Below are 12,827 nucleotides of genomic sequence, written 5' to 3'. Positions count from 1 at the left end.
ACGCTGTCGCGTAATAACGTAGTCTATAAGATGCCAATGTTTGGAACGTGGGTGCATCCATGTGGTCTTATAGCGGTTACACAAACGGAATTGGGTATTGGAGATGAAAAGCTCGTGCTCAGCACATAGACCAAGAAGTAGCAACCCATTTGCATTGCAGTTTCCCACCCCTTGTTTACCCATGACATCTCTCCAAAAACGGTTGTCCCTTCCCACTCTGGCATTGAAATCACCAAGTAAAATTAATTTATCTTGAATGGGTATTTTAGAGAGAGTACTGTTCAGTTGGTGGTAGAACTGATTCTTTGTGTCTTCATCACTGTCTAAAGTAGGAGCATATGCAGAGACGAAGGTGATGAATCTGTCTGAACCAATGGGTACTCTAAGAGTCATCAGTCTTTCATTAATTGAGACAGGTGTAAGTCGAAGATCTTTCACTATTTTCGTTTTTACGGCAAATCCTGCACCATGGATGCGTGGTTCTCCTGCATCCTTTCCCTTCCAGAAGATGGTGTACCCTGAACGTACCTCACTAATGTGTCCCTCACCTGAGAGTCTTGTCTCACTCAAGGCAGCTATGTCTATATCTAGACGGGCTAGTTCTTGGGTGATAAGAGCGGTTCTTCTCTCTGGTCTGTAATTGTTCACGTCCAGGAGGGTCCTGACATTCCATGTCCTTATTGTCATAATCATTTCATTCTTCTTTTGTTTACGTCCGCAGTATAAGGAGTGACCTACTGGGTGCGGATTCCCAGCCCGGTTCAAGTGTGACTTCCGATGTTTAGCCCACATTTTCTAGGGCCTTCCCCATTCAGGGTGGGCAGCGGCCATCCTAAATAGGCCTGCCCAGTCGCAGATGCAGGACCGGATTCCCGAGTAGTCACACGGGTTCTCAGGAAGGCGACCATCACACACCTGCCGCCAGTGTGCAGGTCCAGACTAGTAGCTTCCAGCCTCACTCGGAGCCTGCTACCATCGTCCTTATCCCATCGCCATTGGTCTTTAGAGAAAATGACAGGAGAAATTGCCATTTGCGTGAATTTCTTTAAGGTGGATTACAGCTTGCGAGGAAGTGACCCACACACTATAATTCTGGAACAATTCATCACGGCACATATGTTTTTTTTGTATGATACACCATTACATTACACAGCTTCAATACTATTTTGTTAACAAAGGCGGCCGAATTTTACGACGAAGGAATTTCCAAGCTCGTCCATCGCTACGATAAGTGCCTTTATTTAAATGGCAACTATGTAGAAAAGTAGTATTTAAGTGTGGCTTTCATGTGTATTATTTATTTTTAATTCCAAAACGTAATGTACTTTGTGTATAGCCCTCGTATAAAAGGATAGTCTGTTACCATATAGCAGAGATGATGAGCCACAGACAGGCACAACAAAAATACTAATAGACACATAAGCTTTTGGTCAGAAAGCCTTCTTCTGAAACATGTTGTTGTTGTTGTGGTCTTCAGTCCTGAGACTGGTTTGATGCAGCTCTCCATGGTAATCTATCCTGTGCAAGCTCCTTCATCTCCCAGTACCTACTGCAACCTACATCCTTCTGAATCTGCTTAGTGTATTCATCTCTTGGTCTCCCTCTACAATTTTTACCCTTCAAGCTGGCCTCCAATGCTAAATTTGTGATCCCTTGATGCCTCAGGACATGTCCTACCAACCAATCCCTTCTTCTTGTCAAGTTGTGCCACATACATCTCTTCTCCCCAATCCTATTCAATACCTCCTCATTAGTTATGTGATCTACCCATCTAATCTTCAGCATTCTTCTGTAGCACCACATTTCGAAAGCTTCTATTCTCTTCTTGTCCAAACTATTTATCGTCCATGTTTCACTTCCATACATGGCTACACTCCATACAAATACGTTCAGAAATGACTTCCTGACACTTAAATCTATACTTGATGTGAACAAGTTTCTCTTCTTCAGAAACACTTTCCTTGCCATTGCCAGTCTACATTTTATATCCTCTCTACTTCGACCATCATCAGTTATTTTGCTCCCAAAATAGCAAAACTCCTTTACTACTTTAAGTGTGTCATTTTCTAATCTAAGTCCCTCAGCATCACCCGACTTAATTTGACTACATTCCATTATCCTCGTTTTACTTTTGTTGATGTTCATCTTATACCCTCCTTTCAAGACACTGTCAATTCCGTTCAACTGCTCTTCCAAGTCCTTTGCTGTCTCTGACAGAATTACAATGTGATCGGCGAAGCTCAAAGTTCTGTAACCTAAACATTCACACAAACAAAAATCACACCAGGTGCTCTGTCTGGCCTCAGCAGCCAGAGACAGTTGTCATGTGTGCCTCGGCTGCGTTTGGTGGGCCGCATCAAAACCATTAGCGGCCCACGATCACAATTGAGCGGATAGTGCAGAAAAGAAAATTAGCCACGGATCAGCTCTCAACATTATATATGACATTTTGAACATGAGAAAGGTTACTGGCCACTTGGTTCAGTACCTGTTCACGTCCGTTCATCCTGAATAGATGCAGCAGCAGGCCAATCCTGATGACTTTTTTATCCGTCTAATAACTATGGATAATGCTCGACATATGACTATAATACAAAGTAGCAAAGCAAGCATGAGAAACATGAATTCACCACTGCCAAATAAGGTGAAGATGCAACCATCACCAAATAATGTGACACTCAGCATTTTTGGGAAAGGCTAGGTGTGGTACTAACAGATCGTGTTCAAATGGGGTAAAGGGCCACAGGACCATATCACCAAAATCTCCTGACAAGATTACCAGATTAATTATTTCACATAACTAGAAGACGATGGCAGCATTAATATTGTTACATATTGACTGTAAGCTCCGTATTTATCAGATTTATGCCTACTCAGGAGCAAACTCCTACACAGATATACCGCCAATGCATCCTGCATTTGTCAACATTCTAAGTGACAGTATGGTAAGACAATACTGCAGGCAGTTTACCGACGGCTGAAATACTGTGTGTGATAATGACTATAGTGTCTAATTGCTCCGAGTGATAACACAACTGATGGAAAGCAGGTAGCAAGGAAAATAAAATTTAAGATAGCTTAAGGACAATGTAAAACACAAACCATGTGAATGGTCAATAGGGTCCTCCACTTTTTACTGTGACAATCTATTAGTTTCCAGTTATAACTAACTCATTACATCACAACAATAGGTTGTAATTATGTTCCCTGTAACATGCAAATATGTAAATTTTCACAGAGCAATTGTTTCACAATATCAGACTTACCTGATCCAGTCCTTTAGATATCTCACACTTTGTTATACAAAACAGTTACCCAATGGCTTGGTTTTCAGAAAGTGTAAGCAAGATGAGTGTCAAGGCAGCTCACATGTGTATTCAAAACAATTATATGACTGCAACAATGACATTCTTTCATCGCTATGAAGAGGAAGGTGGTAAGCTTCACACTCATGTAACAAACAGAGATGAAACAAGGGAGATACATGCCACAGCAAAATCCAAACAAAAATCCATGCACTGGCCACACTGTGTTTTTCCTGTGAAGACCAATTACAAGCAGACAATCTCACTCTCATATTATGAACAGAGATATAATGAGGGTGATGCATGGACACCAAAAAAATAAAGTCCCTGCACTGGTAGTGAAGTAATTCTAATGTGAGGACCAAATTCAAGCAGACAGTCTTTGTTAAAATAATCAGGTTCACTGTTTTCTGCAATTAATAGGGCATCTTCCTGATAAGTGTTTACTGTGAAAGGAGGCTGTAAATGCTGAGTGTTACTGTCAGACATGGGGAAGCCTCTGAAGGACAGTCCAGAAAAAGAAGTGTGGAATGTGAAGTAGAGGCATTATGCTTTTGCACAATACCACACAGACCACATCACACACAGTCACTTGCTACGGTTTGGATGGGAGACCTTTGAGCATTCACCCTACAGTCCCGACTATTCGACTCAGTGCAAGAGAAGCTGATGATGTGATCTAGTTTTTAGATTATATCTACTTCTTTTTTGTCATCTTAGCTCCTACAGTAATCATGTTAATTTGTATTTGACCACATTTTGAGATGAGATTTTTATCTATGTAACACTTGTTGAACCTGTTGCTATGAATGGATTTTATCAGCTTTATTTCAGTATTTCAAATAAACATATAACTATAATTTTGCTACCATTTGGTTAGCTGTGGTAACCAATGACAAACAAACAGAAAACTGAATAACCACTGCACTTCAAACACTGCTACTCAAAAAAACAAAAATTGAACACACACACACACACACACACACACACACACACACACACACACACACACAGAGGTCACTCAATGAAACCTGGTTAGTCAACACACTTGGTGACGAAAGTTGTCGCTACATAAACGTCTGCAAACCAATTTTGTAATAGTTGACGGAAAACCCTGTGTGGAATAAGAACACTTGCTTGGGAAAAAAAGCTATTTCAGGGGGAGGAAGGGGGGGGGGGGGGGGACAAACTCACGGTATAGAAGGGGGTTTAACACTGTAGTTCAGCTTTATTTTAACTTCTCTTCTTTATTACAGTACACATACAAACAATGACAATCTCTCTGGAAGCTGTGCACTGACAAATTTGAATAATTGACTTTGTGGGAACAGGTGGGCAAACACAAAAGACCTAAAATAAAAAGGAGAAAGGTGAACAACAGGTAAGTAGAACATGATAAATAAAACGTTGCTCATGTCTCATCTCAGTGATTATGTGGCTAAATGAGAAGTCTTAGTCAAGGTTGCAGCAACTGGTGGACTCTGAACGCTTTTAAAATATTGAAACAAGTCCAAATTAAGGTCGCCAATCTTGCTAGCACCTTTGAAATAGGACTGAACTTGTTACATCTCCAAAACCAATAATGAATGCCCTGTAGTTCTCTAACTGCATCCACCAATCCAAAATCCAGCTGTTATGCTGGTCCCAGCAATTTATGCCAAAAATCTGCATGTAAAGACAAAACAGGCTGAGAGTTTAAAGTCAACAGGGGGAAAAAAAATAATCAGAAAAAAATACAAATTTCCAGTTCCTCAGAAACAATGTAATTTACTGTTTTGAATTACACCTCGCCAAGTCTATCATTTTTATTAAAGACTGTACACTTCCTGTATCAAAAGAGTAGCTTTTGTTATCACAAAGGATCACTAAATTCTGCTTCAGGAATGTTAAAAACTTTATACGTAAAACACTACCACCACCACCACCACCACCACCACCACCACCACCACCCAGAGGCCAGTATTTGCTACCAGGTGAGTTGTCAGCTAGCTGACTTGCTGGTTTCGTTAATTCCAAGTCCTTCAATGAAACAGTTTCAACATTCAGGTTTTTCAGCCAATAAACCTCAGGAACAGAATGCAGGCACTTTAATGGATATTACTATTTCTGCAAATAGCACTCCTCCGAAAAGTGTGTTCCTGCCACAACTTTTCTGCAGATTATTTGAAACAGGTGTTGGAACACACTTATAATCTTAGAAAACTTGCTCTCTCTTATGCCAGCAGAGTAAACTTTGACCACAGGATGCTTGGATGGACTGCAGAAGGACCAAACCAGCTCCTCCACCCTGGACAATGTCTCCTTCCACTGGATGCTGGAAACTGGTACTGATGTCATCAGCAGCCAAAAAGATGACCCAGAAATGATTTCTTACAAGACTTCATCAGCGTGAACTCTAAGAAGTACAATTAAGATTAGTGACTTGTACAGATGAGGTAGGATTTTTTTTTTTTTTTTGTGTGTGTGTGTGGGGGGGGGGGGGGGGGGGAATTGTTGCTAATATGCATGTGGAGGATGGCCGTATAAGTATTGAAACAACAGCTCCGAAAAGGACAGCAGGGCATGCAAAAATTATAGTCATCTGCGAAGTTATTGAGATGGGGTACTGTACACAGTACCAAAACAATGAGAGGGGCAGAGAATTTCTGAGGAAACGCAAACATATAGGGTACAGGAACTAGTGGAGGTTGAGACCAGCAAGGATACAAGACTAAGGAAGGAAACACGTTAGGGTTGCATATCCTTTTAATATTTAGATTATTAAAAATGGGGCATAATTTAGCTGGACAAGGGCAGAAATGCACAGACTACTGAAAGAAACCCTATTGGTATACACCTGAAGTTATTTAGCAGGGAGCTTGAGTAAGACTTCTTCCAAACATTAAACTTGAGCCACAATAGCTATGCCTTAATCAGCACCACGAAAGTGTTGGAGGAACAGTTCCAGCTATTCAGAGGAGCCAGTAGTGGTGGGGGATAAAAACAGCATAGAAAGTGAAATAGCTGCCGATGAAGGCCAAATTATGTGAAGAGGGATGAAAATTGCGTAGAACATGAAGTAGCTGTTAATGTTGGATAAATAACACTGAGCAGCCTCCTCTGCAAGTAAGTAGTCAAACATGCCCCTGTCCATTGTTCCTGTGGACTGTTTGGTTACTTTCAAGCCCACACAGAATCCTGGGCAGTGGTTTCAATAAATACTAGGGATATGATGATTGCTTTCACTAGAGGTCTTCCATTTAATGTGACACGATAGACCAATGTCAAGACTGGGATAGGAAAAGCTGGTTGGCTGCATGGCATGAGACAAATTTTCCATTTAGATCTTTCCTGAGGTTATTACTCATGGGTGTTGTTTTGGGGAGCGTATTAATCATTTCAGGGTTGTCACATCACTGGTGGGAGTTTGTGGCTCTGTTTCTGGAGCTATTTTGAGTGGCATTAAACAGTCATTGGTAATGAGATTGCCAATATGACGAATTAAGGGAATGTGTTGAGCTTAATATGCAATGGGGGAAATTTTCCAATTACACATACCAGAAGCTTATGAATAGGACTGTTGTACAATGTTTAAGATTGTGGGGAATGAGGATAGTCTGTCTCCACCACAAGTCCAAACCATACAATGTTATGAATGAAACTGAACTTCATTAAGTGTTCAGAAATGTGGATGGTAAGGACAGATTCCTCTACATGAACCACAAGCAAGTTGCTTACAAGAGTGATACATGAACACCCATGGTTTTTCTGCAGTTTTCCTTGAAAATGTGATTATCCAATGAGAAGCAGTTACATGTACGTGTGCAGTTTTCTATGCTGAAGATAAAGAATAGGGGACATTTGGACTCAGCTGGATGTTCGTAATGGTGATGGTTCAAATGGCGCTGAGCACTATGGGACTTAACTGCTGTGGTCATCAGTCCCCTACAACTTAGAACTACTTAAACCTAACTAACCTAAGGACATCACACACATCCATGCCCGAGGCAGGATTCAAACCTGCGACCGTAGCGGTCACGCGGCTCCAAACTGTAGCGCCTAGAACCACACGGCCACTCCGGCCGGCTCGTAATGGTGATACCCAAAAGAAGTGTGGTGAGGGCATGAGAGAGATTGGTGTGATGACAGGAGGAAGCATGAACACGGGAAGAAGCAAGTAGCCTCCTGGTAATGCAATATGAACTGTGGAAAGAGGTTGAAGGAAGTCTCTTACATTGCAAGAATTAAGCTGAGAGCAATGATATTCAAGGTGCATGTCTTCATCTTCTTTTTCTTGTGCCTTTGTCCTGTACTGACACAGTGTCAGCATGGTTATTAATGGAGTTGGTGTGGTTAACTTATTCCGGAAGTGGCGCTTTGTAGCACACAGCCAACAAGAAAAATGGTTCAAATGGCTCTGAGCACTATGGGACTTAACTGCTGAGGTCATCAGTCCCCTAGAACTTAGAACTACATAAACCTAACTAACCTAAGGACTTCACACACATCCATGCCCGAGGAAGGATTCGAACCTGCGACCGTAGCAGTCGCGCAGATTCATATTGTAGCGCCTAGAACTGCTCAGCCACTCCGGCTCACACCAACAAGAAAAATCCTTTCAATGGAAACACAGTCAGAATTAGGTATTCTGTATTCTGACTGGTTGCTGATGATTAAGCCTGCGAAGGGCGGGATTTAATTGAATGATTCTGGTGTGACTAACTATTCAAGTAGGTGCTGGGAAGTCATACTCCACTTGTGGAACAGGGTTGGTGTAAAAACTTAGAGAAAGAGCTGCCATACAGTTCTCAAGCAATGACGTGTGATACAGGAGGTAAAATGATTAATAGTTATTACATTTTTTATCATTATTTGTAACCAATTTCATGGCATACTGAAGAAGGCCAACATTCTGCAGTGAGTATGTGTCTGCACATCAGTCGAGTGGCGCAGTGAAGGGTTATGTGCTAACTGATGTTTCCATTCAAACCAATTAAGACAGATTTTATCCTCAAACACGATGAATTTGTTAATGAAGTAAAATATACAGTACAAGTTATTACGAATTTTTTGTTCAAAAGACTAAATACTTGCAATATATGCTCATAAATTCATATAACTATAACCCTATTAACTACCTTCTCGAAAATTCTAGAAAAACTCATGCACAGGAGGATTGTAGACCATCTCAACTTCCACAGTATCTTAAGCAAAAATCAGTTTGGGTTTCGTGGCGGTCTTTGTACTGAACAGGCAATATTCTCTTTCAGCAACCAAGTTTTGGAAGCCATTAACAAAAAAATGTCTCCAGTGGGTATTTTTTGTGATCTTACGAAAGCCTTCGACTGTGTAAACCACCAAATTCTTTGGAAAAAGGCAGAATACTATGGTTTAGGTGGTACTGTTGGCTTGCGGCTACAATCATATCTACAGGATCGGAAGCAGACTGTAATGCTAAACGGCTCTTCTGGAGAACCTGCCTCATCTGAATGGGGCACGATAACGTGTGGTGTGCCTCAAGGCTCCGTTTTGGGCCCACTGCTTTTCCTCATCTTTATTAATGATCTTCCTCTTTGTTCTGAGACAAACAGCAAATTTACCCTGTTTGCCGATGATACCACAATTCTAATTGACGATTTTATTGATCATGATCTTGAAAAAACTACAAATACTGTTTTTAATGACATCTTAAATTGGTTCTCCTCAAATGGTCTCTCGCTCAATGCAGATAAAACTTATTATATGAGGTTCCATACATCACAAAGTAATCCCGATGAAATTAACATAAAATGTAGAGATCAACCAATACAGAAAGTTGAAGACACAAAATTCCTGGGTGCTTACATAGACAGTAAATGTAATTGGTCGGTTCACATTCTTCATCTATGTAAAAAACTTAGCTCGGCAACATTTGCATTACGGGTAATTTCTTCAGTGGCTGAAGTTGACACTATTAAGGTTGCCTACTTCCACTCATTGATGTCATATGCTATCATATTCTGGGGGAACCAACCACTTGCAAAAAAAGTTTTCACCATCCAAAAAAAAGCAATCAGAATAATGTGTGGGGTCCATCAAAGACACTCTTGCAGGCACTTGTTTCGGAAGATAGGTATCCTAACAACTGCTTCACAGTATATTTTTTCCTTGCTGACCTTTGTGTGCAAAAATTATTCCATCTACCAAGACAACAGTAAATTCCATGGTTATAACACCAGAAACAAAAACAATCTACATTTAGAAATGAAACGTCTCACTCTGGTACAAAAAGAAGTTTACTACTCCAGCATTAAGCTGTTCAATGCTCTACCACTACATATCAAATGTGTTCATACAGAACTGCCAAAATTTAAACAAGTTCTCAAAGATTACCTGACAGAGAAATTTTATTATACTGTGGATGAATACCTGAAAGAAAATGTATACCATCACTAAACTTATTGTGTCTAGAAGTAGTTCAATTGATTTTATTGTGCATTTGGGCATTAGCACACTTTTTGTAACAACAGATTGGCTGTACATGTATTTACTCTTGTAGGTCTAATATCTGATTTAACTTTGTGCTCTTATCTTTAACCTTTATTTGAAACTCCTTTTTCTGTCAAATGGTAGTTATGTTATCTAGCTGACATTGTATCTGTTACTTTATTTATAGTATGTCTTACTTAAACTATGTACAATTTTCCATTGAATTGCCCTTGTATTTATTGTAAGTTTAAATTCAAACCTGTACAATTTGACACGTTCCATATCCTTGTGATTGACTCACTAAGTGGATCTACGGAACAAGAAATAAATAAATAAATAAGGTAATTAAAAAACACTACAAAGTGACATTTGTAACTGTGACGCATGAAAGGTGAAACCAAGTCTTTTGCTTTTAGCAGGAGGATAGTATATCCTAGTAATCTAAAATATTAAAATACAGAAAGGTCAAAATGAAAGCAGTATTGAGGATGGTGTGCCATTCCAGAGCTTCCACACAATTGTGTTTCACTTAAAATGAAGTTCAAAGAGACTTATTTTACAGTCTTCAACACAAGATTTTTATATATAATTGGAAGGAGTAAAATCAAGAACTCACTGTCTAGATTACGTATTGGACAGACAAAAGGCATTAAAAACAAGACTGAAGTTTCTGGACAACGTCTTTCTTCAGAGAGCATGCACGCGTGCGTATGTGCATGCGCACGGATGCATGCACTCAGTCAGTCAGCCTAGGAGTTGTAATGGAAAAGTGAATTGTAAGAGACTGTGAAGATGAAGGTGTGAGTGTTGAATGAGTGGAAAGAGGGGGAGTGCTGATGATGGGAGCACTAGCAGAGATTCAGGGCAAGAGAACTGGGAGACTCAAATATGTGTTGTAAGAACAATTCCCATCAACATAATTCGCAAAATCTGGTACTGTGGTGAGTTGTGTTGAGAGGGAAATGGGGAAGGATCCAGATGGCATGGGTTGTGAAGCAGTAGTCTAACATGTGATCAGCAGCATGATCTGTCTCTATTGGATCAACTCCGCCTATCAGAGGCAGGGCCACCCACATCAACTTGCCAACCCAAATGAATGGCACTACCAAAGTATGGCCAACAGTAGGCTTGACCACTTAGTAGCAGAGTACACTGCTGAGTATGACATGTTCAGCTTAAAATGCCATCTGACAATTCATGCAATTTGGATCCTCACCTCCAATACTAGCTTCTCTGAATTAGGAGATAGGCATTGTCCTTACAACATGTCCTTCAATCATGAAATCCTCCTCACTTTAATCTTCATTATCCCCTGCACCACATCACTTTCCCCTTTCTACTTTTCACTCATTCTATATTCACACTCTTGTATCTGTAGTCTGCATCTTCTTCTGTTCTGTCTTCCTTTCCAGTCCACTCCTATACTTAACTGTGTGCCACTCAAAATAACTCCTGCTTTCACCAGTGGCACATTCCTATCTCATTTGCTAACTGCCTTCCCTCCCATTCTTCAGCCACCCTTCCCTTCATTTACCCACCTCCTTTCTCCCCTTGCCCACTGAACCTGACCTAATCCCCCATTCCAGTTGAGCTGCAGTCAGTAAAAGTGAGTGTGAGTGTGTGTGTGTGTGTGTGTGTGTGCGTGTGAGTGAGTGAGAGTGAGAGTGAGAGAGAGAGAGAGAGTGTGTGGGGAGGGGGGCGGAGGGGGGGGGTTACCTTTACTCATCCCATTATTTATATTCCACGCAGGACTTCCCATTATCATATATGTTTTGCAAGACTTCTCTTATCTATTCCTTTTCTCGCTTTATTTCTTTAATAGCACTCTGGAACTCTTGCATTTAATGAACGTGCCATTTAAATTAATACAGAAGTGGTCAGAATTTTTTATTTCTGGTTTTTAAATTTAGATTTAATATCTAATAATATCAGTATGCATACTTACACTCTGTCTGTCTTCTACATCTGAAGTTTGTTGCTGGTTCTGGCCATTTACCCTAGGCCTTCCTGGAGCTGAAAAGGTGTTCCAACCACTATTCAAACGACCTCTGAAAACATAAATGTAATAGGGAGCAAGTAAGATACATGCATTGCCATCAACAACATTTTTCAAGCCCAGAGAAAGAAGACTAAAGCAGTAAAAAACTTTTAAAAAATATGAAGAAACCATCATGTAACAGCTTTTGCCAACACATGTGAGTTGAAGAACTGCATGTGCAGTCTAAAAGTGCAGAACATGGAAAGAATTATGTCAACTGATTACACAGATCTTCAGGGATAACCAGCTATCATGCTGAAATCTGAAATGAGAATTAATCAAACTATTTCAGTTCACCAAAGTAATTACAGTCCTATAGTTAGCTTCCTCAAATAAATAGGAGTCCATATCTCAATATGTGTATAAAAATTTTAAAGTGTGGACTGCATTGAAGTTGCTCTAAACCCAACAACTGCTGCTGCAAGATGTACCTTCCAAGCACAAAACCTTAACTCCCCATCACTTATTCAGGCACAACCAGATGCAGTGTGAGTATAAAGTGTTTCCTTGATTTAAAAAAAAAAAAATATTTCTATGGGGCTATGTTAGATAGAGCTATGTGGTTTGCTGTAAATGATAGCTTAACTGGCAGAGTTCTTTATGGATATAATTCCACATGTGCTTCATTTGTTGCCCACAGAACGTCTGAATAATACTCTTATTTCACTCCATGCCTTTGCCAATGTCTCTCCTGTCACAGCCTTTACAACATCTCGTATTCGTGCTGTAAGAGCCTGCACATCATGAATTGGTGAACTGAACACTTTATAATAAACATAACCCCACAAAAAGATCAAGAAGGGTTATTCTCGTGTACGTGGTGGCCATGACCCCTATATCTCTAGCATGTTGGGGCTGAATGGATCTACAACTTTTTTGTGGTTCCAATAAGTGTTATAAAAACCGTCTTATGTTGCAAGGAACAATGTATTTACTCATTGATGACAGTTTCAGACAGTTTGTCCACTATCAACACAAGCATAAGTTTGGTCTTGCATTACATCTGTCATACAAGTGGAAAAATGGCCACGGAATCA

At 40.2% G+C, this 12,827-nt stretch overlaps 1 protein-coding gene across 2 annotated transcripts in view; it reads right to left on the bottom strand.

Annotated features, from left to right (window-relative positions):
- Positions 1 to 12,827, bottom strand: part of LOC124615343 (optineurin) — a 141,695-nt gene that overhangs the window by 18,105 nt on the left and 110,763 nt on the right. For both annotated transcript variants that reach the window (XM_047143150.1, XM_047143149.1), the window contains exon 11: positions 11,698 to 11,800. In XM_047143150.1, coding sequence (XP_046999106.1) covers positions 11,698 to 11,800 — 103 coding nt within the window. The remainder of the gene's footprint in view (positions 1 to 11,697; positions 11,801 to 12,827) is intronic.

The sequence above is a fragment of the Schistocerca americana genome, chromosome 5, assembly GCF_021461395.2.
Source record: "Schistocerca americana isolate TAMUIC-IGC-003095 chromosome 5, iqSchAmer2.1, whole genome shotgun sequence".
NCBI lineage: Eukaryota > Metazoa > Arthropoda > Insecta > Orthoptera > Acrididae > Schistocerca > Schistocerca americana.
Note: the sequence above shows the minus strand (reverse complement) of the source record. Positions and strands in the feature narration are given on the sequence as shown.